We start from the raw sequence: 27,797 nt of genomic DNA, 5'->3' as shown, positions 1-27,797 counted from the left end.
CTTAAGTTGTGAATTTATGTAATTTTTCCAACAAAATATGTGAAATTATATTGGGCCCATATCACGGCCTTAAATTATCTAGTTATAAAAAATAAAAAGAAAAAGGATCATTACTAAAAATTAAAAAAAATGAGACATTTGACAAGGAATGGGCTGGACCTTGAGCTGGGCTTGGCAGTTCTTATGTAAGCGAACTTCAACGTAATGCTTTCTTTCCCTCTTAATTTCCAATCAATTCTTGAAGCAAGTAATTAATACAAAGTTACAAACGTAGTAGCTCAGTTAGTTGACTATTTAAATTTAAATTTTATTGGTGAAAGTTTGATTTTCTATCTTATAATTCACTCTTCCATTTTTCGTACCCCAACTTCTTTTTCTTTTTTCCAAAAAAAAAAAAAAGTATGACTGCTTCAAAAAATTGAAAGGAAATGTAGCATGGCATATTATGGGCAAATAATTGGCACAAAATGACCTAACTTTTTAAATTTATGTCAGGCCTGGACGTGATTTTTGAAATTAGATTGATATGCCGTGGAAACTTTGCTTGCACATTTAATTAAGATTTGTTGAGTTTGTATTTTTTCATAAACAAAAAAGCATTATAAGTTGTGAAAACTATTAAAATTTTCTCAATTCTTATGCAATCTTATCAAATGGACGAATCATAGTTCATAAATAAGATATCAGAATATTTTAACACACCACATTGATATATAAATTGCATATCTCCATGTTCCTTTTATAAATAGATGTTTGTGATTACGCATAATCTTATAACAATCCACTAGTCAACAATAGTAGTAACTAGTTATTGTCCAATATAATTCTTTATGTGCTATATATTCACGCGGTACGTGCAATATCTTCGTGCATAGTATGAATTTTTTTTTGTAAAATTTAAAAAGATGGAATTTTTTTTCACAAAAAAAATAAAATTATGGATCAAGTTTTATATTTTTAAAAAATTGAAATTATTGATTTGAAATTCCAAATCATGCATTTTATTTTAAGATATGAAATCATGATCTCAAATTACATATCTAAACATTGATTTGAAATCATGATTCCATATCAATCGCATGTCCACATGTGTCATGATATATATCCGGTAGGTCAACATTATTTACAATTAGCATTGTATTCCATACCGCATGTCCATTATTATTTGTCATCATTATTTCATATCACAGATTTATCTCTTAGTCTGTTTCTTGAATACATAAAGAAAACCTCATTGAACCCAATTTATTCATGTTAACATACTCAGTTACACGCTGACATATAACACAGTTAGCATAACTTTTTAATAATAGTGATTGAACCTGGAACATACTTTTCTAATCTCCCCATCAGTGCCACTCTTAACTTCAATGCTACTCATTTTAATCATAGCTTGTTTAAAGTTATAATTGAATCTTAATCCCAACAATCCCCTTATACTCCCTGCATATTTATCCACAACATCTTTTGTTGAAGAGTCACCCAACAGCCTCTGATCTGACTCAAGAATCCCATTTCCATTTCTAACATTCTTGAAAAAACTCACATCAAAATTCAACTGACTGTCTTTGTCTAAATCAACCTTCTTCAATCCGTCACCATCTTTGGGACATATAGTCTTAAGTTGTGTCAAGAATTGTTGGTCTATGCTTGGATCTGCATTTCCTGTTTTTGTAAAGTTGTATAGTCGATAACTAAAGAATCTGCAATCCGTTTGCCCAATTGTATGTGCCCCTACATGTACACATTTTCAACAAACTTTTATTATATTCACTGATTCATTAAGGGTAAAATGGGAAGGTTAGAGAACTGTTATTCTTTTTTAGACTGACGAGTACAAAGGAATTAAAAGAGTGTCACATAAATTAGGACAGAGAGAATATAGTATGTTGAAGAATGAATTTACCAACAAGGGTGACGAGATCATGATCATCGAGGCCTTTATCTGCAAACTTGCTCCTCTGGACCTCAACTGTGTCAAATGGTGAAGGTAAGTTCATGGCTTCTGATGATGAAGAGTTTCTACCATCTCTTCTTCCTGTAGGCACTCCCCAACTTGGACCTCCAACCTATCAACATCGTCAAATATTAACATATAAAGTCTCCTTATTTTACCAAAACATACAATTGTACGTCACAATCGCTATTATGAATCACTCTCTTCCTAACCAACAACCAAATGGATGCTCTCTGTCTTTAATTTTAAAGAGTCAGAGTAACATAGGTAGGTTGGGTTATAATTTACGAAATCAAAGATATTTTATAGTTAGTTACCAAGTCTACTGCATCACGAGCTGCTAAAGCTAAGATATCAGCACAGGAGACAACACCAGGGCATGAAGCTTCAAGCTGTGATTTTGCATCATCAATCACTTCAAATCCTCTCAGTCCTGTATTAGTCACTGCATTTCTCTCAGCCGAACTTCCAGATATCAAAACAGAACCATCACAGCCCTGAAAAATAAATTGTATATGTTGTCATCAAAGAAAATTATAGTAGATACAGGAAATTAGTAAGTAGTGTTATGTATAGGTAGTGAGCGAGGCAGAGCTAGGATTCCTCATGTCACGTCGAGGTACTGCAGGAAAAAAAAAAGCAATAAAATCCGATCCAATTTATTGTAATCGATTAGCCTACTACATGTTGGCTAACCGTATTCAGAAACACGGGAAAAAAAATCACATTTATACATATTAAGTGAAACTTTCGACATAAATACAGGATTTGTGCTAACGCTAGAGTTTTGTCTATAGGTTGAAAGTTTTGGCTCAAATCTCGTATTTGTGTTTAAGAATCCATATGTAACATGTATAAATAATTTATCAAGAATCCAGTAAACTGTATTTTAATTCAGAACGCATAAACTCAAAATTCTAATTTTGTGTAGTCCATAAGAGTGGGAGAGTTACCTGAACAAAGCAATCATGAAAATGAAGCCTGAGTAAACCAGCAGCAATTGTAGGATCTTTATTAAACTCTGCTTGAACTGTTGACTTCACTATGGACTCTGCATTTGGGCATGAAGATGAATAGAACCCTGTTTTTAGTCCTCCCTGGCCAAGGACAGGAAAAACAAATGATATTATCAAAAGAAAAACCAAACACAAATTCTCCATCTTGCTAAGTGTGTTACAAAATTGATGGCTCACTATCCTACTATTTTTATACAAGAGCATGCATAATTTTTTTAATATAAATTGGTAATTATATTTAATTAATTGATTTGAGAGCCTCCCCACTGCTTTTTCTTCAGTGGAAGTAAGCCTGTGGGACGATAAAATACTTGTAAAATTAGGTCTTAGACTTAACTCACGCTTAAAAGGAATAGTATTGCCCAATCTCATTACCCATCAATGTGTGACCTTTTTCATTTTTAACAATACTACTTACAAAAATAGTAATTAGCAATGGATAAATTCAGAAACTAAATAGCAAAATTCGTCGTTATTTCTATTTAGTTACGGATTAGAGACAAATTATCAAAAACTTTTGTTTGCATACGAGCACAAATTTAGCAATGAATTAGGACAAAATCCGTGACTAATACCAGTTTTTTTAAGTGGTTTCATTTTTTAGATTATGTAAGATAAGTGGAGAGCACGTAGGAGCCAACTGCGCTATGAATTTCGACTTCAGTTTGGTTTAATGAACTTTTTGCATATATAGGATCATGTTAATGGAGTCTTACTCTCTGCTTTATAACTTTATTCTTCTTTTAGTCTCCATTTTACATCTCGTTCACATTGCTTTTCCTAAATTTATATGAACAATGTTCGGCGTGCGTGAGATCCTGATTAATTCAAATTCGCATCGTATAAGATACATTTAAAAGGGAAGCACTCCCTAATAGTATTATTTTTATATCCGAGGCTCGAAACCAAACCTCTGCTAAGAACAAAAGTTGTGCCATTATTGAATGTGGAACAGATCATACGTAATGCCATTATGTGAGAAAGCGCTATCAGCTACTAATTGTGAACAGTCAACCATAATGCTAAGAAAAAAATTTAAACAAAATTATCGACATATAGTGTATATATTTAATAGAGGCAGTACATTTTGGAGCACTAAATGGTGGCAAGATTATGCAAAAGTATATTTGTTTTTTCGATCAAAAATGATAGTTGAGTGTGAGCTAGCTTAGCTATGCACCACAACATTTAAGGCACGTGAAATTATCAGAAACCACGGGGATAATTAATTATAATTATGTTTTAAATATTTGATTGCAGAAAGAATATATATTGGGATCTGACTATACGATCACCTCAACTCTCAAGTGCTGTGGTCTGTGGAAGTATTTATTAACAGAATTAGAGAATAGAGATGAAGGAAGGAAAGTTATTGCATAATGCTAGCCACTCTCCTATGTATCTTGTATCCAGATACATACAAATCACACCACATACATGTATATATAGTGTAATTCGCATATATCTAGGATACATAACAAATCTCCTAAAATGTATCAGGTTTAAAAATATATGTATCTAGGGGTTATCCTTCTCAATATATGGTAAAAAACTTTTAATTAGTGATAAAATATGCACATATTGTATATATAATAGTGGAGTGTGACTAATTATGTAGTTTCTCTAATATTTAATGATACTGTCAACATTAGGTATAAGTAGGCATTATTCTTGCTGGGTCAGGCAGTAAGGCCTTGGGTAAGCTCGAGTTAGCCTGTCAGGGTGAATGCAGGTAGTGGATGTAGCTTTTCTTCTAAATCGTCTTAGTTCGTAGCTGCCGAAGTTTAGCATTGAGGTGAGGAGCGCGCTAGCTAGATGGAGTTTCCTTTCAGAACAACTTCATTTCCTTTCAATCTCTCTCTGTTATCCCCTGAATTGTCAGTATCGAAACAAGTTCGGAATGTTGGCTGAGCGTAGACTAGTCTGTTTGGAAGTCCAAATAAGTCTTTTACCAATCATTTCTCTTTTATGAAACGATTTATAACTTCATAAATAGTCAAAAAAGTATCTTAGAATACCATTTCAAACGAAGGGAATAGTGTTTAGGAAGTACGTTTAGACATGGACCTAACTTTAAGTGGGCCGCCAATTTTGACTTGCATATGATGAGGGATGACCAGCCCAAACTCAACTTCTGATAAAGATGGACTGGACCTGGATCTGGGCTTGGTAATGCTTATGTAAACGAACTTCTTTTTTGGTTTCCCACTCGGTGTCCGGAACCAACATTGAAGCTTCGACTAAATCCGGAAGCAAGTGGTATTATTACTTTTAAAAGTTAAAAAATGCCATGGACTTAATTTACAAAGTACCTTTTTGATTTCGCATTAGGAACACATTCACAAAAAATATATTACATAAATAGCACGCTAGATTCGCTAATTTTTTAAAACAAGTATACATTAATTATGCATAGTTATACATATGTCATACATGAATTATATATATTTTATACATTTGTCAACTATTTTTAGTTTAAATTGTTGGCGGTCAGCTATTTAAGTTTATTCATCGAACAAAAATCTGATACTAAAAAAAAATAAGTCATTAGCTGAAAATCGTAGAGAAACCTTTTGCAACAACATACATAGTATAATTCCACAAGTGGAATTGTGGTGAATGGTGTGTACACAAATTTTATTCATGCCTTATGAAAATAAAGATATTGTTTTCGATAGACACTCCATTCAAGTAATGCATTTTAAAACAAATATGAAAAGGGAACACAGTAGTAGTTAAGAGAAACTGAGAAACCATGATGGAAAGAATGGGGAAAAAAAACAATATCAATAACAAATAATATGATAATCGAAGTAAAAAAAGTAACATGTAATAAGAAAAAAGAATAATAAGATAATAGGAGAGTAATAGTAAAAATATTCATAAGGAAAATTAGACAACGCTCAACTATCTACTAACCTTCTACTCTAATCTTCGAACTTTATACCCTCATTTCTAAAGTTATATTCTCAATAAGCTGAAGATTTATATTGAGAGAAACTTTTTCAAAAGTATAATAACAGATCTTACACTCTTGATGATTTATATATATGGCATAATATGTTGTAAATCCATTTAAAGAAACCTTACCCCTCTACAAGAATCAGGTTCTCGTACTTTTGTCGAGACAAACAAATGCAACACAATAAAACAGAGATTTTATCGTAGAAACCTTCCTACCTCAAGGAAAGTAAAAACCATACCACAATCTTATTCACTTCAAGATTCACGTCCTTTTCAGGATTACAACTCAAAAGAAACTAACTCTAGTACCTTTAACTCTCCAACGATTAACTATAATCGAAGACTCAACTCTCCATTCAAACTCGCTTCTTGTTACAATTTTCTCACAACTCTCTCCTAACTCTACCCCCAAGAAGTCAAACTCACTTTTTGTTACAATTCTTTCTTAACTCTAGCCCCCAAGAAGTCAAACTCACTTCTTGTTACAATTCTCTCACAACTCTCTCTTAACTCTACCCCCAAGAAGTCAAACTCACTTTTTGTTACACAATCTAGGAATTATTAGAACTCAATAATAAATCTAGAACAAATCATCAAAGACTAATAACCCTAGACTTTAATTGATCAGACTTCAACAGTCAATAGTTCAGACTCGAACACAACTCGTGAACCTGGTCCCTGCGTTGCTGTGACGAAGCCCTGCGTTTTTGCTCCAATAACTATTACTCATGATGAATTTCGTGAATATGCAATAGGTATCATTCTGGCTTTGCTGGAAAGTTCTCTCAATTTGTGTTTATGCAAAGACGACTCTTTTCCTTCTTTGGCTTGAACCTTTTAAAGAGTTTGATTTGCCTTCATCAACTTCTACAAGGAAAGGAATAACTAATTATTTTCCTTCTTGAACTTGTCTATATTTACTTTTTTTCTTATTTGACTTGAATTGCTACTTCTTTATTTCTTTTCTTATTTGACTTTTTTCTTATTTGACTTGAATTGCTACTTCTTTATTTCTTTCCTTCTTTTCCTTCTTTATTTATTTCCTTCTTTGCTTCTGTGTTTCAGCTTTTTCTTTATTTCTTTTTTCGCTCTTTTATTTATGCACATTTTCTTCTTTGCCGCAATCTCTCATATTTGTATAGGTTGTCTGCAGTCATGTCTGAGAACCTGATTCACATGATAGAGTACACATAAAACAACAGGTAGTGAACCATGTTCACTTTATCAATCATCAAAACTACTTTATATGTTCTCCTACTTCCCAACACAATTCATTGTATAAAATAGGTTGTCCAATTAAGTATTGTGAAGATCAAAATTAACCAAGGTTGTCGTGGCCACCTTCTCCACCTCAATTTATAAGATATAAATCTCTTGAATCTATTTATCCAAACATGGAAATTTTCAAAATTAAACATTGGATTATGATTCCCAAAACTCAAAGCTTAAAACAGGGTCAATTTTCAAGGCTTATTGGAGACAGTTATACGTAGAAAGAAGTTTAGCATGTAAGATTAATTATTTCAACTTAGACTTAATAATATTGTCCAAAGGCCTGCTTAGGAAACTTGTTTGGTTTATTACAAATACTCCTTATTAAGGGATGTGGAGCACCAATTTGAACATGATAGATTTGAAGTTAAAGTTTTATTTAGATATACAGTTTTGATTAATTAATTCATATATTTTTTTCATAAACATGCTAATTCCCATAGGTTGTGAAAACTATCAAATTTTCCTCAATTCTTATACAATCTTACCAAATGAACAAACCATAGTTTACAATCGAGAATCAAGATATCAGAATATCCTAAGGCATTGCTTTGATAAATAGCATATCTCCATGTTCATTTTATAAATAAATGTTTGTGATTACAATTTTCAAACACATATTTTCTTACAAAGATCTACTAATCAATAATAGTAATAACTAATTACATTTCACATGGTACGGCTAATCTTTTCACGCAAAACATGAATCTTTTTTTTATATAAATTTTTAAATGATGAATTCTTATTTTACAAAATATAAACTTGTGAAATTGAGTTAATATTTAAAAAATAAACACATGATCCAAAATCACATGTTCAAACTTCAAACACTGATTTAAAATTTAAAATCATGATTATAAATTGCATGTTCAAACGCCTATCAAGAAAAAAAGCCCAAAGAAGAGAGTTTCCCAAAATGGAAGGGTAATTATCACATTCATTTTTCTTGATATATAAGTAGACATAATACATACATATAATAAAGGAAGTAGGTCATATAACCCATGAAAGAATGAGACAGAGAAATTAATGGGATTCAGTTGAAGGAAATAAAATGATAATAAGTTGCAGCAGATTTGTTTGTCAGCTTCTCAAATTGGTGAATGAATCTCAATAAATAGATGAATGAATGAATGAGGAAAGTGATGTATCAACAAATTCAGTACAAGCTTTTTTTCCCCCCAAAATTGGACTCACCATAACCTTTCTACTTGCTTTTGTTTTTTCTTCTTCTAAAAATCTAAGTTATATAAGCTAAAAATGTATGAAAAAAAAAGCGTATCAAAAATGTAATTTCACTCATTATAACAAATTACTAGTATTACTTCTTTAAATTTAAAAAAGAGATTATACAAAAATAAAAAAAAATTACCCTGTTAGATCATCTAAAAGATATTTACCAGCTAAGTATTCTTAAAATATAAAGTTTATAATTTAGAAAAATAAGATAGATTTGATGTTATAAAGCTCTTTACATTAACTATTTATAAAACTTGAAATCTTGAACATTAACCATGCATGTTCTATCTCAACAGCTTTTAAGTCGAACACATGTAAAATGGAATAAAAATTTCGGAAAGGGCTAAATGGCCAGAAAATTTGGTCAAAATTTGGCTAGAAAATTAAAAAAGCTATAATATTTTTTTATTTAAAAATAAACTGATCTTATTTCCATTTTTTAGTTAAAAAATATTAAAGTTAAAAAGGTAAAAATATTTTAAAAGATAAAATATCATTCTGATCTGGCCAAAAAGATTTTTCCAAAAATTTCTGTTTTTGGAGAGCCTCATCATTTATTCACATTGAAATTTTAAAAAATAATAAATTCGACCATACATTTTAACTCATTCATCTTGATATTTTGATGATGATTCGCTTTTCCACATTATATTTCCTCCTCCCTCTGTTGTCCACTGTTTTCACCAGTGCCCAAGTGACCCCCACCCTTCCCAAAAAAACCTTTTTTGATTTTTTTAATTTATTATTTTTGCTAGAGATCAATTAAATTTAAATTTGTGAATGCAAAATTTATTTTATGAAGCGATACTTATGATATTATTTTCTATTTTCATGCGCTCAAATTTGAGGCTTCAAGTTAAGAGCGAATGAATTTCAATTTTCAACCATTCCAGGTCAGTTAAAAAAACACATTTTTTGCTCTTTTTTTCTACCATATTTTAATTTTTCAATCACGTGACATGTGTAATATAATTTTTCAAACAAAATCGAGCCAGTATATACTTATAATGTCATATAAATGTCCTGTTGAATGGTGACAGTAAAAGTAAAGAAACACTATTCCATTTGAAGAAAGAAAATAATTAAATCCGGCTCCCCTCTATTATCCTTTCCCTTTATTTCGTCAAGTACACGTCTAGATTAGAGACATGTGTCATATTTAAAGTTTAAAGGTCAAAAGTATATTATATTAACAAATATCATAATCTTAGTTAAGTCAACTAATTTTAGAAAACTCTCCAAATTTGGTAAGAATTACAATATATTCTAAACAAAATTTGACATTTATTAATATCATTAATTTCATATTATGTTTTTGTATTTAATTATTAAATTGTATGATATTTAAGGTGAGAAACAACTAAACAATTTATGTACTAGTAAAATTTGCTCTTGAAATATTATATATACTATATTGAGAAACAAAACAAAAAAGTTAAGAATTATCAGTGTGGAAAAAAACCATAAAATAAAAGACACGAAATAAAAATAAAAAATAACAAGATGAAAGGTTTTTAGAATTAAACGTAAATACCAAAATTATTTCAAGGAGAAAATAAGGCTATTGTGTTTGTAGGGGAAAAAATATAGTATGTTTTTTTAAAAATAAATATTCTTTTATCTTTTTTTTTGTGTGAAATAGAAGATAACATTGTTTTAAATGCAAATGTTTTTGAAGATTATTATATATCACATTAAATATAAATGTTTCATGTTCTACAATTTTAATATTTAAATGTAAATGAAAAATATAAGATGAAATTAATGATATTAATAAATATCAAATTTGTATGGAATACATTGTAATTCTTACCAAATTTGAAGAGTAATTTTCTAAAACTAGTTGACTTAATTATGGTTATGATATTTGTTAATATAATATAATCTTGACGTTTAAACTTTAAATATGACACATGTCTCTAATCTAGACGTGTACTTGACGAAATAGAGCAAAAGGATAATGGATGGGAGCCAGACCCCTCATTAATAATCTCTCTGAAATATTTCAGTATACAAATGAAGGAAATCAGGAATCTAACAAGTCACTGATATTGTCTGCTCTCTTCTTATGTTACCTCAACCAAATACAGGGTCTTTGGAAGCAACAAAAAAAAAAATCAACTTTTTCATATTTGGTTATCAAAATAATTTGAAAAATATTTTTGATGATTTTACATACTATACAACTTTTTAAAAAATTATTATTTTAAGAAAATTACATAAATACAATTTATTTCAACTTTTTAACTTATTAATTATTATATACAACTATTAATTTCATTTCTTCCTTTTAATCAGAGGTCTCGGATTCAAGTTTTGGATATAAAAAAGTCTTTGCTATGAAAAAGTTCTTGCTAGCTAATCGAGCTTTAATGCGAGTGCTCTATGACTGTGCGCCTGGCCGGTATGGCCAGGGAACGACCGGAGAAGGGTGGCAACATGGTTATTGAGAGCAATGAAGTGTACGTAATTAATAACTTAAAATTATTTAAGAACTTAAAAAGATTTTATTAACTCTGGAAATTCTATCAATGTCATATAATTTGGGATCGAGGGTGTAACCTATAATATTTGAAAATTACGTAAAAAAGTATTATAAATCACAATAATTAACAATTTAAAATATTAAAAAATCATATAAAAAAATTTGATTCTCTCTAAATTCCATCTATGTTACATAAATTGAATCAAAATAAGTACATGATTGTAATATATATAGAGCCATATATTAAGGTTGTGTTGATACGAACTCCTATATCTAGTATATATATAGAGCTTCTGTATGATAAAAAAAAAATCAACCAAAACGATCGCATATATATAATATATCAATATTGTATAAACATGTATATATGATGTATAATAACATATTAAAGATATATATGTATATATACATTGTTTATACAATTATATACATTACAATCAACATCTCAATAAAATGTTTCAGATAACACCATAGAATTAACGTAGATTTATAATCAATTAATTTAATGGATAGTTTATCTTATGTATATATACTTTTAAAAAATATTGTATATGTATATACAAAGATTAAAGCCACCATCAACCTTCACATGATTTTAACATCTCTTTAACGGTTGTATGATAGTTTCATCTTGTGACCAAGAATTGCCAATATCTAGTATCTATCCTTTCATAAAAAGTTTAAAGTATCTTTATTATTGGACATGAAAAGCTCCACCTTAGGTACGAGCTTCAAATGATTTTGATACCTCTCAATTGTTGTGTGGTAGCTTTATCTTGTGCTAATAAGTGATTAATTATTTTTTAGTGGTTCTTTGGATTATTATCTTACTACAATCATATGATCAAGAACTTTATATTATTTGGATTATTACATTGCTATAAACCTCTTTCAAATTAACAAATTCATCTAATTTTCCTAAGAATTACACTTATTAAGCTATACAACACCCTAAATTGCTTTTCCTTTTCTCATTTACTTTAGTCTAGGTTCAAAATTTTCCAAAAAAATAAAAAACAAAACTACTTGTCCCAACCATGCATGAATTAGTTATACATAGGCCCAAATTCTTACTAAACATAGTTCTAAATAATATCATACATAATACATGAACTATCTCTTCTAATACCTCCTACCAAACAACCCCTTAATTTATTAGTTGAACTTACATTTTGGCGTGGATTTGATTTTACACCTTATAATCCATTCACAATTTCTCCTTTCCCTTGATTTCCCTGTAACTTTAAAAAATTAAAAAAAATCCCTAGCAAAAGAAAAGATAAACTATTGCATATTTTTTATTTTTATGTCATCCAATCAAAATGTATGTTTTCATAGAAATACTTAGTTTAGTTGTTTGAAAACTTGAACAAACTTAATTCTAAATCATCATGTGCTAAATCATTGATATTCTACGGCAAGTATAGAGAGAGATTAAAGAAAGTCAGCTTAATTATAAATAGAATAAATAGGTCAAATCAACAATTAAGATTATTAAACTTGATTTCTCAAATAAAATAAAATTATAAGTTGATTTTTGAACAGCTATCTCTTAGCTGTGTACATGTGTGGTCAAAAAGTAAGAATGATTTTCTTTCCTCTTTAGTTTGTTTCAAAAGGAATGATTTTTATTTTTTTAATAATATTTTAATTTCAACTTTTCACGTGGCATGTTTAATATCACAAGATTAAAAGACAGTTTTATACATTTGACATAACTTTAATTTAGAATTAAAAGATTCAAAAGTCTTCTTTATTTTCCTGTGCCAAGTGAAACGGACGGAGTAGTATTTATGCGTTTTATCAATTGTCATATGTAAGACGTTCTACCTCACAACATTACTAAACTAATACCTTAATTATATAAATATCGTAACAGAAATATTATAAACAAAGATGGAAGGTTATTAGATATGTTTATTTTAATCAATGATGACGAGCCAGATGATGAAATCACACACATTTTTTAAATTTAATCTAGTACCATAAGTACTAGAATATCAATTTTTGGAAGTTTCATAACCTACGTATCGTATCTGGAATGATTAAATTATTTTTGTACTATACTACTTAGGGATAAGGCAAAGGTTTTGTCAGATTAATATTTTTTTATAAAAAAGTTTGATAGTATCTGGAATCATTTTAATTAAATTTAGTACAACCAATTTTGCCCATTATAATATACGTACTGTGAAGCTTTAGGTTATGTCTCTCTCATCTCATCATAATAACCATTTCTTCCTTTCTGTGTCCTCGAGAAGTAATGACGATGGTGACAATTCGTTGACATTAAGTGATATTTCTTAAAATAATTCAGTAAAACAATATTATATCGATTGATATGTATATAATTTATATTCTTTTTATATTATAGATAGGTTGATTAATTGGAGTATTAGACGTACACCACATTGTATCCACATATATATATATAATTTTTATATACGAATCTATACAAATTTGTAATGTGTAAGCTCTCAAAACTCCACAATTTCAATTTATAGGTTTATATTTCGGTAGAAACATTGACCCTATAAATTAAGATTTTTTGATATAAATTTTGATTAGTCGAACTTTAAAAGCGAGTATAGGACATATTTTGATGAAAAATGTTGTAATAGAAAGTGTAGAACTTTTGAGCCTTGATGGTAAAATATGATTTCATTTTATTAATGTTGGACTTTTCTTTGTGATAAGTTACTTAGTTTATTAGTGTACGTCATATCAAAGCTTATATGCAAAAGAAAAAGAAAAAAAGTGGGCTACGTTGTACTGTGCTTCTGACAAACACAAATCATTTTCATGGAAAAGAAATGGGCAATATAATAATGAGGCTTTTTTTACTCATTTAGGAAACAAGGTTCCAGTGAATGGTAATACTCCCTCCGTTCCATTTTATACGTTATATTTTTACTTTGCGCTTATATTAAGAAATAATGTAACTTTACTTTTCTATTCTTATTTAATGTTTTCTTAAGTCAACTTTATTAATAAATGACAAGATTAATTAACTATTCTGTTAAGCGTATAATAGGCAAAATATGACAATTTATGCATAAATTTTATAAAATGACAAATATTATGATCCAGCTATTTATAGAAAAGAAATGACATATAAAATGAGACAATACTTTTACTACATGTCAAAAAGAATGAGGACAAAAATAATGGAATAAAATGAGAATATGTATTGGTAAATAACAACATATAAGTCACAAGAGAGACCATCAAAATTAAAAAACATTTATTTAGTAGCTGTACTTGTGGATAGTATAAATTGGCAGCTTACATGAGTCAGAAAGTTATCCAAAAGAAATCTAGTTCAATATCTCTTCTTCAGTTAGCTTTGTACCAATTATATCCATAGACTTGGATCTCTCAAAAGCTTTTTCCCATCAAGATTAACCTGTCAATATTATATTATATTACATTATATATGGTTTACATCACAACTCTTTAGGTGCGGTTAGCTAGCTCTCTTGTCTAATGCGGAATGTTTTGTGCAACGATTGTCTTGTATATATATATAGAGAGAGAGAGAGAATTAGTTGGAGGGTCTGGTGAGAGAGTAGTGAAAGCCATTTTTGTGAGGCCAGTTTTGATGTCTTAATATCTGCTGAGGGAATCCTGATGATGCTGCAGCAGTTGCAAATAGGTGAGGAGGAGCAACATTATTGCTTTGCCATTGTTGAGTATCTCTTCTATTGCTGCTGCTTGGAAACTGAACCTGTATCATCATAATTCTTAACATCTTTTCATGAAACATAACAAAATAAATATTTCTACCTAGAGCAATTATATTATTAACTCCAGATAGGGGGTCATTTGGCTCAAAATAATCGTTATCTTAGAATTATAATTAACAGTATAAAATTTGCCGCCTTATTGATTAATGTGGGTATTAGCTAAAACCAAGATATAACTTATACCAAAATCATTTTACAAGAAAAGAACTTAATCAATTTAACTTATTATAGGCGAGGTAATCTATTTTATTTTTCAGACAACTAGTTCTACTTATTATAGGCATCTACTTGTATCACTACAAAAAAAAAAAAGTGGTGGATTTTAAAAAAATTATGGGATAAATACCTACAAATTAAATGATTTGATTGAGTAAACAAAAAATTAACAAGTTAAAGTCATGTAAAATTGGTTACTCACTTGATAATTTGAGGAGGTGAATTGTGGTGGAATCATTTGGGAGTCACCAGCTCTCATATATTGGCCAAACCTTTGCATTTCATTGCTATTTGTCTTGAAGGAGCCTGGAGAATGTAGGTGCGTTTGGCTCAAGAGTTGCAAGGTATCCGTCTCATTGACCACATTTCTTCTTCGCCCATATTCCATATCAATCGGACTATGTTGCTGCTGAAATTGAAACATGCACGTATTATTATAAGGAGTAAAAAAAAACACAATAAGAGTTGAGAAGAAATTAAGCTACAAAAAGTAAATTTAACTTGTATACATAGGAGAATGTAGAGATAGGATCCTTAATTTCACCATATGTACTATACCTTGAGCCTCGACCCTTGGTGGCGCCAATCAACATCAAATTGCATAGAAGAATAATTTTGATCCTTATTAGTATCCTCCATTTCTCCCCTCTTTTGCTTTGAGCTCGAGCTACCTAAGCTTAAATCAAGGCTGTGATCTGCTGCTTTATTACTAGATTCTGAAAACGCCACATTTATAAATGTTTGTCAGAAAACTTTTTTCTTCATTTTTTTCTTTAAAAAAAAAAACAAAACAAATACACAAATGTACCAGATGAATTAAGTTCATTTTCATAAATGCAAGGATCGAAGTTAGTGACTGCATCCTTGCCATTACAGTTGATGGCAGCTTTATCATAAGCCCTATTAAAAAGAATAAAAAAGAGGATTTTTTTAGCCCACTAGCAGCAATTGTAGTGCAAAAAATACAAAATAAATTCAGCACCACACAAACCTGGCAGCTTCATTTTCAGTATCAAAGAGTCCCAAATAAACGTACCTATTCAAAAATATTTTCTTAGAAAATTAGCTACCAAGCAAGCAAGGAATTAATTAATGACATTGGCAACAAAATAAATTGAGGATAATATTATTATACTTTTTGCCCAATAATTGGCCCATTCTAGCTTCCCATCTACCACATTTGTGCAATGTCACCCCTCTATACTTAGAACTTCCCCTCGGAAAACCAGTACTTTGCCTCCGCAGTACATGAACAAATTCTTCCTTCGTTAGATTCTTCATCTGCATCATACATACACAACAAACCAAAACCAATATTACAACACAAGGGAGAAGTATAATCAAAATGTTTCGTCTCAAAAATATTAAATTAACGCATATAGACTGGCATATAGTCAATAGAATCATGTTTAATGAGTATTGTTATTAGAATCTAAATTCCGAACTCTCTGGGTGTAGAGTAAACAACTGTTGAAGATAAGAAGAATCATTATTATTTTTTTAAGATAAGGCCGGAGAGAGTGAAATTCACTAAAGTAGTTGTACTCCAGCTAGAAAAGCACATAATTATTTCATATATATATATGATCTGATCTGATCTGATAATATCATGAACCTACCTACCTGTTTTAAATCTTCCTCATAATCTTCCAGGTTAAAGTTTATGTCCGCCTCCACTCCACGAAACTTTATTGCTGCCCTATCATACGCACTGCAAAAACAAATTTTTCAATATCCACAAGTTTTTTTTTTATTCTTTTTCAAAAAACTAGCAATGCTAAAGAGCTCACCGAGCAGCAGCATGTGCTGTATCAAATCCGCCTACAAAATATAAATTCCGCGAAAATCAACATACTAAACATATACATACAACTTCAGCTCAGAAATAAATGGAAAAAAAAAAACCGTACCTAAATAAACTTGCTTTCCACAATCCCTGAGATATAATATATATATACACCAAATGAATGAGAAAACACAAGTATATATGAGGAAGAAAAGAAAAGAAAAGAAACCGTTAATCAAAGTTATAGAGACTGACCATATATGTGATTCCCAGCGGCCAGTTCTCCGATAAAAAGTAACACCACGGTACTGTGAGCTTCTAGACCTTGGACCACGCCGGCTTTTTTTCATTGGCTGCACCTGTACCTGCACCTGCACCTGCGACAACTCACTACCCTTTCCCAATACTGCTGTCGATGGCTCCGGTTGGTAGAATTTTACTCCAGCCCAATGGGCCCTTGGAAATCTACAAGATCTATCATTAAAATTGCCACTTCCGATTTCCGACTCATCAACCGGAAAAAACTGCCGGGTAACCGGTGGTTCACTCTCCGACGATAAGTTACCGTCGTTATTATTATTATTATTATTATTAGGTGGAGCAATCATAGAGAAGCCAAATATTTTACTAGGAATACTTTTCTTTTTCTTGCCTTTTAGTCCATTTTGTTCAAGAAATTCATCTTCTTCTTCTGAACCGTATAATTCCTCAACAGCTGATGAGCTTGAATTTGAAATGGATCGTTCAACACCTTTACCTTCTTCTGATTCATAGTCCCTTCTATGATCTGGAGAGTTGTTTAGATTCCACATTTCTTTCTCTACAAGTCAAACAATCATACAAACAAGAAGAAAATAAAAAGGATCGGAGAAGAATTTCAAGAGTTTTGGTTGCTTAGCTCTCTCATCTCACCTAAAATTTGACCATGGCTGAAACTTCCTCCCTCACCTATAAATATTCTTTCTTTTTTTTCTGGTTTCTTTCGACTAAATTGATATGTGGAGTTGAATCTGAACTATAATGGTAAAATGGAACTTTTTGAAAGAATATAATAACACAAGAAAAACGATGACTTATAGAGAGAGAGAGGTTAAGTTGTTACAAGAAAAGGTTAGAGAGAGAGTGTTTTCTATTCCTTTTTACTTCTCACTGACTTGATACTTCTTTTCAAGAAATTAGTGCACAAGCTCGCTTTTTAAATTACGTCTCGAATTTGAATTTTGAGTATGCAATTTTTTTAAAAAGAAGTGCTTCCTTCTAATAGAATTTTATGTCGCATGAATTTAAAATAATCGAGCTTCAATACATTATCAAAACCAAGTGGAAAACTAAAAAAATAAAACTATGAAATGTGTTATGGCCAAATATGTTTTTTGAAATTCAATTCGAGGAAACAAAGTATTTGGCCATAAAATTTTGTAATTCAGTTTGTTGTTAGAATTCCAGAATTTCACTCCAACTAACTCAAAAATGAAAACAACTCAAAATTTCAAATACTTCCTCCATCCCAGATAGTTTGACTTGACACGGAATTTAAGAAAGAAAAGAAGACTTTTAAAACTTGTAGTCCAAAATAAATTATAGAAATTTGTATGACTGTAAATCATTTCACAGGTAAAATAAATATTTTATAGTTAAATTGTTACTTAATATAGAAATGTGTCATTCTTTTTGAAATTAAACAAAAAAATTACTATTTTTCACTTTAAAAATAAAAATAACATTTTTAAAAATTTTACAATAAAACATAATCAAACACCTATTTCATATCCATTTACTTTGCTTATAAACTTTGAACTTTTTTAAAATAATAATAATGATCACATTAATTGATAGTATATAGTTTCAATCAGAAATAAATAGCTGCCCAATACAGGGATAAAGTAGGCCAGGCTGCTTAGAACCCCTATACGGAAGTAGCCAACCACAACCGTTTGGATTTTAATTATATTAGCACAAAAAAAGTATGCTATCTTCTATTATTTTTCACATGTACTTTTTTAAAAATTATATGTCAGATAATTAATCTCATTTTTAAGGAGGATTAATTGTAATACTAACGTTTTAAAAATGATTTATTAATAATATATATAAAAGTTATTTTGTACTATCCCTTATATAAAAAGTTAAAACTCCACCCACCCCTATATATGGCTACCAAACCTGCCCAATCCTTTGGTGTTTTTTTCTCTGGCTAGTGCCTATGACTTGCCAAACCATCTATAGTAGTATCTCTTTATTCCCAAGTGACTGGTGAAGACCACCAGTTTTCCCCATCTTGTTAAGTCATTCATAAATACTTTTTCTTCTCCTTTAACTTACTTTTTCTATATTTACATATCCTAAATATAGTTTTTTTGTGTACTCATGAGGTAATTTGAATAATCATACACTTAAGAGATAAAGTCTTATTATATTGTAGTAATTTGTTTTAAAAGGTTAAATTAATACTTCCTCTTTTCCATATTAACTAAAAAATTTTGGCTTTTTTCATTGTTCAAAGTTAAAGATGGATGTTTGAAAATTTGATATTTTCTAGGAGACAAATTGCACTACGTATAAAGTTACATTTATGATTTCACAAAGGATCAAAGTGGAAGATATGATTTGAATTATATCCTTAAATATTTTTCTTAAAAAATGCGCATTGCATAACAAATTCAGTTAATATGAAATAGAGTGAGCATTAAGGTAAAAAAAATTAATACTATCAATCACTATATCAAAAATGATTATTAGCAATAATTAATTAACATCAATAGCTTAGTTGCTGCTAAATATATTTTTTAGAGACAATTATTAGTGATAATTATATTTTAGCACTCTTTGTAAATGTCGTTCAAGTCTATAGCAACATTAAATCTAATGACAATTAACTAATATCGATAAAAATTGACCAATCTATACATATTTATTGTCGTTAAACGTTATTCTTCTCGTAGCAAATGCATATAATTTTAGAGCACATTTGACCATGATTCACCCTTTTTTTAAAAAAATCATATTTTGACATAGAATTGTTATAATATTCTGTTGTTTTTTTTTTGAAAATTTCCACATTTTTTATGTTGAAACAAACCCCACTTAAATTCCTATATTTAGGGGTCTTCGTTTAATCACTCCCTCTATACTATTTAATGAAAGGAAAAGTGTGTGGCAGCAACTTTTACTGATCTAAAAAATCTATGTGATAGTAGTATTTAATTATTGGTTTCCTCTAGGAAGAAATATTGGTACAAAAAAGAAAAGAAACATATATATGTTGTTACAGCTAGCTTTACCCTTATTTTAGTTTTGAGTATGTATGTAATACTACATTTTAACCAATAATGGAAAAAGAAAGTACAAGTAAAACTTCTTTTTTTAGCTACCTATCATTCACTCCCCACAACGTCACACAAATTACTTACTTTTACTGCTTTCATTCCCCGCTTTTCTTGTTTAGCTTTTGGGATGTTCAAAGGTATATATACAAATCAAGTTTCATATACTTATTTCTTCTTCTTTTTACGTTTTGCAATCTTAAGTTTGGAGACGGACGACGCTTATTATTTAACTGACTTTTTTAAGCATTATTTTTTCTATTCAAATTATTTTTGTTTGTTATGTCTCCACTTCTTCACTTTTGATCTTATAATTGATGTAGGAGCTATACACATAAAAAATAAAAAAGGTAGGATGGTAAATAGGAAAAAGAGAGAAGGTTATTTTGGGAATAAGATGGATGGGAATTATTGTGAATGAGTTTGGTTAGAGAAAAAGGAAAGTGGAATAATATGCCAAAAAGGAAATAGTTTCCAGAATAGTCGAATCGAAGAGTACATAAGGGCCCCACATATTGCTCTTGAAACACACCAGTGGACAATACCTTTCTGACAATGTACCTCGTATTTAATAATAATAATAATAAATGTCACACCATCCTCATCTTCACCACTCTCTCCTTTTAATAAAATAGTAATTAATTAAAAAACACATGCCTTTTGATTTTTCATAGAATATGTGATATTTTGAGTCATAATTTTAAATTATGGTGTGAATATGTGATTTGAATTCATCCTTCTAAATTGTGTAAAAAACACTTATGATTCACATGAACAAGTTATTCCTATCATATAAGAGGATATTATATTAAAAAATAACTGGCTATTATTATTATTAAATAGTGAATCGCTTTTATAAAATAAATATGTGTATTTAGAATTACTTTAAAAAGAACATGGTAATATGTGATTTGTCAATGTAGCACCTTAGAATATTTCGATATCTTATTTATGAATAATAATTCGCTCATTTGGTAAGATTGTATAAGAATTGATTGTTTTTTTATATATAGTATTCACAACTTATGATTTTCTTTAAAATATTTATGGGAAAGACATACAACTTTAAAAAAATCAAATTATAACATATTCAAATAAAACTTCAATTTCATATCTTAATTTCTCAAACAATTTTGTACTCCAGGCTCAATTTAAGACCGAATGGAAGATTATGTATGATTCCATCCCATCTTTTTGTAGTAAAAAGATTCATGTGTTATTTATTTTTAGTTAATAAATAAATAAAACAACCAATTGTGGTTATTTTAATAAAATTAAAACAAATTTTTTTCTTATTTGGTAGTAATTTTACTTTCTGGGCAAACAAGCGTGTCACCAAATAGTCGACACTTGGCAAGGGAGAAATGGGGGAAAAAATTACTACAAAATACTTCATTTAAAAGCTTGATAAACATACTCCATCCATTTCAAATTAATTAAATTGTTGAGGAGTTTCAGACTTTTTAAGAAAAGAAGATTAAGACATAAATTAGATATAACTTTTCATTTTTACCCTTATTAATTATTATCAAATTTATGATTAAAATAACTAAACATTAATTAATAATTAATTCCAATACTAACTAGTGAAGGGTTAAAATTGGAAGAACATTCTAAAAATAGTCTTGAAAATTAAACAATTAAGTTAATTTAAAAAATTAAAAATGTCTCAACAATTCAATTAATATGAAATGGAGGGAGTATTGTGTATGTAATCGAGAGGCTAATTAATGATGCATATCTTGAATTGTAAATAGTGAATACTCTCTCTTCCTAATTACTTGTCCACTTTTTCTTTTTTTAATTGTCCCTAATTACTTGTCCATTCTGACAAATAAAAAGAACAATTTTTTTTTACCTATTATACCCTCAATTAACTATTTTGAAAAAGGTAAAACTTCTTGAAAATCCTAAGTTTTTAATTCATCCACTTCATAATTAGTAAGAGTAAAATAATAAAGTTACTATGTCAATAATTATTTTCTTAATAGGTGTGTCAATTCAAAAGTGGACAAGTAATTAGGGAAAGAGGGAGTACGTGTTTTGTGCTACCCACATCATGTAATGTGAGAGTTCTCAGCTAGGGGTGTACATGGCTAGGTTGGTTCGGGTTTTTCAAATATCAAACCAAATCATTTATGTCAGATTTTTAAATTTATAAACCAAACCAAATCAATAAAACTCGGGTTTTTCAACCTTGAGTCTTTTCAGATTTTTTCGGGTTTTTCAGATTTTCGGATTTTTTTGAGTTTTTCCGATAAAATATTCATACAAACATATAATTTACTTGTATTTCAACTATTTATGTAGTCCTATCACAATACAACTATCTAAGGTGTTTCTTAAGAAAATAACACAAAATATAATATGATTAATGACACTAAAATATCCAACAAAAATAATAATAATGAAATCGCGTAAAACAAATATTGCAAATTAACAAGTCATAATGAAAAATTATCATAATTTAAAAGTACTACATCATGCTAAAATAAGTTTAATAAGTATTAGTTACATGACTAAGTATTAAAGGAAATTAAAATTAATTAGATTATGTATCATAATTGTCTAAACCAATGTAAAACTAAAGAACAAATATTCAAAATTATTGTCATTTTTAGTGTTGAATTGATTTTCTTTTTGCATTAGTATTAATTTGATTTTGATTTAAGTTTTATTATAATTACCAATATTTGTGGACTATAATCTTTATTGAACCATTCAGAATTCTAAGTTTCAAACTTGAAATAATATATTAAACGATAAAAACTATGAAAAAGTATAAGAAATATCTAAAAATTATATCAAAGTAAATATTTTTATGTATAAAATAAAATTTTAAAATTATATATATAATGTCGGGTTGGTTTGATCTCGTATTGGTTTTTTTTAGTTAAAACCAAACCAACCTAAATATAGTCGGGTTTTTTTTTTCCCAATACCAAACCAAGTCAAATCAAACCATTAGTTGGAAAAAAAATTTCGGTCCGACTATGTTTGCGATTTGATTCAATTTTTGGTTCGGTTTTATACACCCCTATTCTCAGCCTAAAATTTGTAATTTAGTCAAACTTCAACGCAAATACTGAACACCAGTGAATTAACAGTAAAAAAACAGTACTATATATATGTTAGGCAAAGCAATATCATAAACCTAGTCTAGATTTCCAAATTCCGATAATGATAAAAGTGATCTTGAAGTTTAACCCAATTTGTCATGACATTTTGATGCCCATATTGTGCAAATGTATATAGTACAAGAAAGTGTTAAATAAGTTAATTAGTTCTTTTCTTGTTTGATGGGAATTCTTAGAAATAGAAAGAAAAAACACTTACAATATACCTCAAGGTTTTATTGGTATATATTAGCTGGAGAAATGGACCCATTACTGTCTACTGATTTGTGTTTCAATTCCAAAATAAGTCATCAAACTATAAAGTAGTTCTTTTTTTTCTTTATGTAGTTTTGGTGAACTTATATATTAAAGGGAAAAAATAAAGTTAGCCTGATTGTGCTCATTGTGTCACCTATATATATACCTTTTTCTACAAAGATGAGAAATATTTTTGTCTAAGAAAAAAAACACAAGGGTATAGGGAGGAAGAATTCACAAAAAAGTATTTTAAAGCTCTGGTAATTGAAAAATCATCCTTACTCTAAAAGTTTAAAATATTGTGTGGCCATACAATATACTCTAAATTCTCGTTGTCGAGGGAAGTGACCTATGAAATTTACATCTTCTTTAAAATAAAAGTCATTTTTTAAAAACATAATTGAAAAGTGACTAGTTGGCACGACTCAGACCGTCGTGATTGACACCCACACTAACCCTCCAGTGGGAGAGCCATTACTACAACCCAGACTAAATAGCTTAACCAAAAACTTTGCATTTAAAGATACAAAAATAGGTTTAAATGACTATAAAAATGGAGTCCGCACAAACTCCAAGGTTTTAACAAACAACTAACCAAACTAATGCGGAAAATTCAACCCCTAGAACCTGAAAGTCATTGTACCAAAATTCTACTAACGGCAGGTCTAAGAACAAGGGGTGCAACCCCAAAACTAAACAACACCTTTAAGAAATAGTCTGAGTCCGAAAAGAGTGGACTTAAACAAGAAAGATCCATGGCAGCCTGAAAGAACTAGCTCTCCCTTGAATTCGGTCACGCTCAAAAGTCACCTAGCTAAGGTCTATCAATTGCCACCTGAAGATGCCTCGTACTCAACAAAGAAAGAGCAAGTGCAGTATCAGTACACAACCACCGTGTACTGGTAGGATCACGCGACTATCCCAATAAGTGTAACATACATTAGTTAATACAACAATATAATCACATGCACATATCGAACATATACAATATCATCAACCTATACGAACAATTAATAACTTCACAAATCTCACATATCACTGTTATATCAATTTAGAGCAACATACCATTTTCCAATATCAATCATCATTATATATGAACGAACTCATCAAAAGTAGATACTCAACATCATTCAATGGTCCTCTCATGGAACCTACACCCAAACAGTTAGCATACCAGAACGTGGTACCCGATCCAATAACTATGTCGGAACGTGGCAACCGATCCCATAATTATGTCGAAACGTGGCAACCGATCCAAGTTAGTTATGCCGGAACGTGGCAACCGATCCAAGTTAGTTATGCCGGAACGTGGCAATCGATCCAAGTTAGTTATGTTGGAACATGACAATCGATCGATTCAACAAACCACAATCACAATGTATATTCTCACAATCATATAACAAAAGGTGATTCAAGGTATACAATTATTCAATTATCCTCATTTACAATTAGGGTGATCAATAATGCAACATTCATATACATATATGCATTATAATTAAGTAATTATAAACATATATCACACCAACATGAAATCACAACCATCGCCTACCTCGAAACAAGCTTGAAACCCTAAGAAACTTGATCCTTTCCTTTTTGATTCGTTTGGCTTGTTCTTGGTGTACAAACAATCAATATAATACGAGAATCAATAAACAATCACTAATTACCAGAATTACTAACAATTCTAATGAACCCTAGATCAAACCCATGATCCCAATTATCAAAATTAGGGTTGTTTCCACCATAGAATTTATAACAAAACCCTCCCCCATCAATATTCACCCATTCTATTACGTTCTACGAATCGAAAATGGATTCGGGGAGTGAAAAACTTACCTTTAGCCTCAAGAATGGTGAAAAACGAATAGGAGTCTCCTGGGGTTCGTTCTTTTGCTCTAAAAATCGAAAAGTGCAGAATGAGGTCGTTTAGGGGTTTATTTACGTCCTTAAGTCGCGTCGAACCCACCACAGTGGCCCTTACCCCGCTGCAGCGGTAAAACCCCTCCGCCAAGGCGGCTTGCATGAACAAATGAGCTATTTTAATAAATCTAAGACCCCCATTTCACAACACACCTCTAACCAACGACGATAAGAAAATACCCTTCACGCTAAGATCGATTTCGGGAGTTCTACTCGCCCGAATTCAATTCCGTAAAGTCGTACGGATTCCTTAATGAGTTATCTAACTACTCATGTAATCAAAATCAAAATTAACTCACCTGATTGTTACCAGATTTTCCTATGCCTTAAAGACTCCGATTTCGTCCAAATCTGGACTAGGCTAGAAAATCTCAAGCTATTACGAAAAAGTTTTCTGACCCCATTTTTTTTTCTCCATTGCCTTTTCCCTAACGACAAAATCAGGTCGTTACACTAGTAAACCCTATATCTAGGGATAGTTTGGTATGGTTCGATATTTTTAATTTTGGTTTAGATATTTTTGCGATTTGATAGTTCGTTAATCATAATTTGTTTGACTTCGACTCACATATATACATTTAATAAAAAAATTATAATTTGAATGTTTTTAAAAACGTCTCAATCAAATTTCAGCAACAACATAACTTGATTAATCAATTCCATAAAAGAACAATTCATTCACAGTCAAGTAGTCAATGATGCATAGTTTAAATAGACATTATCTATAACAAGTATAGTTCTATTTAATTTTACACGAAAAAATTCATTCACTGACAACTAAAATCTAAACTTGATATATATAGCTCCATGAGAATTGAAATACTATCCAATTAGTTTGTTACACTTTTCAAATAGTAGTGAAACTGACTTTTGGATCACTTTGCAAAAGTAACATTAGGAGTATAAAATAATACATATAAAAGTTTTATATATTATTATAAAAACTTGGCTACAGTATACGATATTTCAATATTTATATTATAAATATTGACTTGATTGAAAGAGTGCTTATATTATGGAGGCTTCCCTTTCCAACATCTGACGAATATATTTTATATATCTATCTTTCTTGCGAAGGTCCTAGTTGAAGTATCGGACCCCTTTTTCGTTGCTTAGGTTATACCTTCGGAATACCCCATAAGAGAATTTTTCTACTCCCCTAATCTTCACTTTACGCCACGCCGACTATCTGCTTCTTCCTCTTCCAGGAATGAAGAATTTTCGAAAAAAAGTAAATTGTTTTTTATTTTTGTTTATAGATATAAAATATCAAAATAATTTAAAATGTGTAGCAAAATACCATAATATTCATATAGCAATGTAAATTTTTTTTATTTTAATATGATATTCAATATATATCATATCATGCTCACCCCTACTTATATCTACGGCAGAGGAAAGAGGTGCCCAGGTAGGCCAGCCCAATTTACTTACGGATGGAAGGCTAATTAACGTTTTGGTACCCAACCACACATAACTGGGTCAGTGATTTTTAACTTATGTCCTCAGTAGCAAAATTATATTTCATGGGATATAAACTTATATTTTCATACTATAATATTTCATAAGTTATATTTTGATATGATTTTAATTTTTAAATATTTTTTTTATTCCATTAACATAAATTCAATTACTAAAAATTATTCTATTTTAAAAGCAAAATTTTAAAACCGATTCATTTTTATCAACAAATCGTATCGACAAAATTCCCCAAGTCGATTACGTCCATCAATCAATTCATGGAGTGGGTTTGTTTCCAAAGGCAAAGCCTTCCTTTTACTCCATGGAAAGGAATTAGTGGGGTTCTCAACTTATTATTTCATGAGCTCATGTCTCCCTCACAAAGCCCAATCACAAACTAACACCCCCCCAACCCCATTTTTTGATTTATTTTTGTGTATTTAAAAGTGATTTTAATATTTTTAGCTAGTCGGTAAAAAAATTCACTGTATAACACATACATAATGGTACCAATCCTTATAATCAAGAGCTTCAACTTTTGAGTCAAGAAGTTTTGAAGAAGATCGAATTTTATGAGATCTATACTATCAATCTATATATACGTGTATAGTACTGTTATATTCGAGAGATGTTAGGGAATTCACACGATTTACATGTCTGTATATGAACCCCATAATTATATATCGACACAGAAAAAATAAATAAAGTAGCTCAAATACTTTATTGTTGTTATAGTATTAGCTACTAATGACTTTATATTTTTATCCTCGTAATGAGGGGAATGGACCACCCAAATTTTCCGATAAATGACTGGTACATTATATTAGTGTTGCTTACTGGTTGGTCCAGAATCATATGATTAATTTTGCGACCATACTTTATATTCCTTTTCTTTTAGGATTTGCTTCTTCCTCGTCATAACATAATTGTTCATGAGAAATTTATTTGCATATTCTATATATTAATAGTGTAGTTACCGGTGCTTAATTAATCTTACACTTCTATTTTGGACCATCAACTCTGATTAAATTTTGACTT

The 27,797-nt window shown here is 30.0% G+C and overlaps 3 protein-coding genes across 3 annotated transcripts in view; 1 reads left to right on the top strand and 2 right to left on the bottom strand.

The window, feature by feature from the left end:
• The window catches only part of LOC125840269 (uncharacterized protein At2g23090-like), a 376,400-nt gene that overhangs the window by 10,129 nt on the left and 338,474 nt on the right, over positions 1 to 27,797 (top strand). The gene's annotated exons all lie outside the window — the stretch shown is intronic.
• Positions 1,222 to 3,138, bottom strand: LOC125840251 (peroxidase 25). The gene is made up of 4 exons (XM_049519224.1): positions 2,911 to 3,138; positions 2,275 to 2,454; positions 1,907 to 2,069; positions 1,222 to 1,734 (listed from the first exon to the last, which is right to left on the bottom strand). Exons 1-4 carry the CDS (start codon positions 3,115 to 3,117, stop codon positions 1,304 to 1,306), a joined length of 981 nt encoding a protein of 326 aa, XP_049375181.1. The 5' UTR covers positions 3,118 to 3,138; the 3' UTR covers positions 1,222 to 1,303.
• LOC125840272 (floral homeotic protein APETALA 2-like) lies at positions 14,149 to 17,508 on the bottom strand. Its single transcript, XM_049519248.1, has 10 exons — positions 16,937 to 17,508; positions 16,806 to 16,831; positions 16,686 to 16,716; positions 16,519 to 16,606; positions 16,031 to 16,176; positions 15,887 to 15,931; positions 15,704 to 15,795; positions 15,454 to 15,611; positions 15,098 to 15,304; positions 14,149 to 14,660 (listed from the first exon to the last, which is right to left on the bottom strand). The coding sequence occupies exons 1-10, from the start codon at positions 17,491 to 17,493 to the stop codon at positions 14,478 to 14,480; spliced, it is 1,533 nt and encodes a 510-aa protein (XP_049375205.1). The 5' UTR covers positions 17,494 to 17,508; the 3' UTR covers positions 14,149 to 14,477.

The sequence above is a fragment of the Solanum verrucosum genome, unplaced genomic scaffold (assembly GCF_900185275.1).
Source record: "Solanum verrucosum unplaced genomic scaffold, falcon-dt-bn FXZP01000180.1, whole genome shotgun sequence".
NCBI lineage: Eukaryota > Viridiplantae > Streptophyta > Magnoliopsida > Solanales > Solanaceae > Solanum > Solanum verrucosum.
Note: the sequence above shows the minus strand (reverse complement) of the source record. Positions and strands in the feature narration are given on the sequence as shown.

What these genes read in the sequence shown, in the direction of transcription:
- LOC125840251 (XM_049519224.1), bottom strand. Translation starts at nt 3,117, where the DNA reads ATGGAGAATTTGTGTTTGGTTTTTCTTTTGATAATATCATTTGTTTTT. An exon ending in TTCATGATTGCTTTGTTCAG is followed by an intron (nt 2,455 to 2,910) that starts GTAACTCTCCCA and finishes TTTATTTTTCAG; the next exon opens with GGCTGTGATGGTTCTGTTTT. An exon ending in TGATCTCGTCACCCTTGTTG is followed by an intron (nt 1,735 to 1,906) that starts GTAAATTCATTC and finishes GTGTACATGTAG; the next exon opens with GGGCACATACAATTGGGCAA.
- LOC125840272 (XM_049519248.1), bottom strand. Translation starts at nt 17,493, where the DNA reads ATGTGGAATCTAAACAACTCTCCAGATCATAGAAGGGACTATGAATCA. An exon ending in CGCTGGGAATCACATATATG is followed by an intron (nt 16,832 to 16,936) that starts GTCAGTCTCTAT and finishes ATTATATCTCAG; the next exon opens with GGATTGTGGAAAGCAAGTTT. An exon ending in ACTGAAAATGAAGCTGCCAG is followed by an intron (nt 15,796 to 15,886) that starts GTTTGTGTGGTG and finishes TCTTTTTAATAG; the next exon opens with GGCTTATGATAAAGCTGCCA.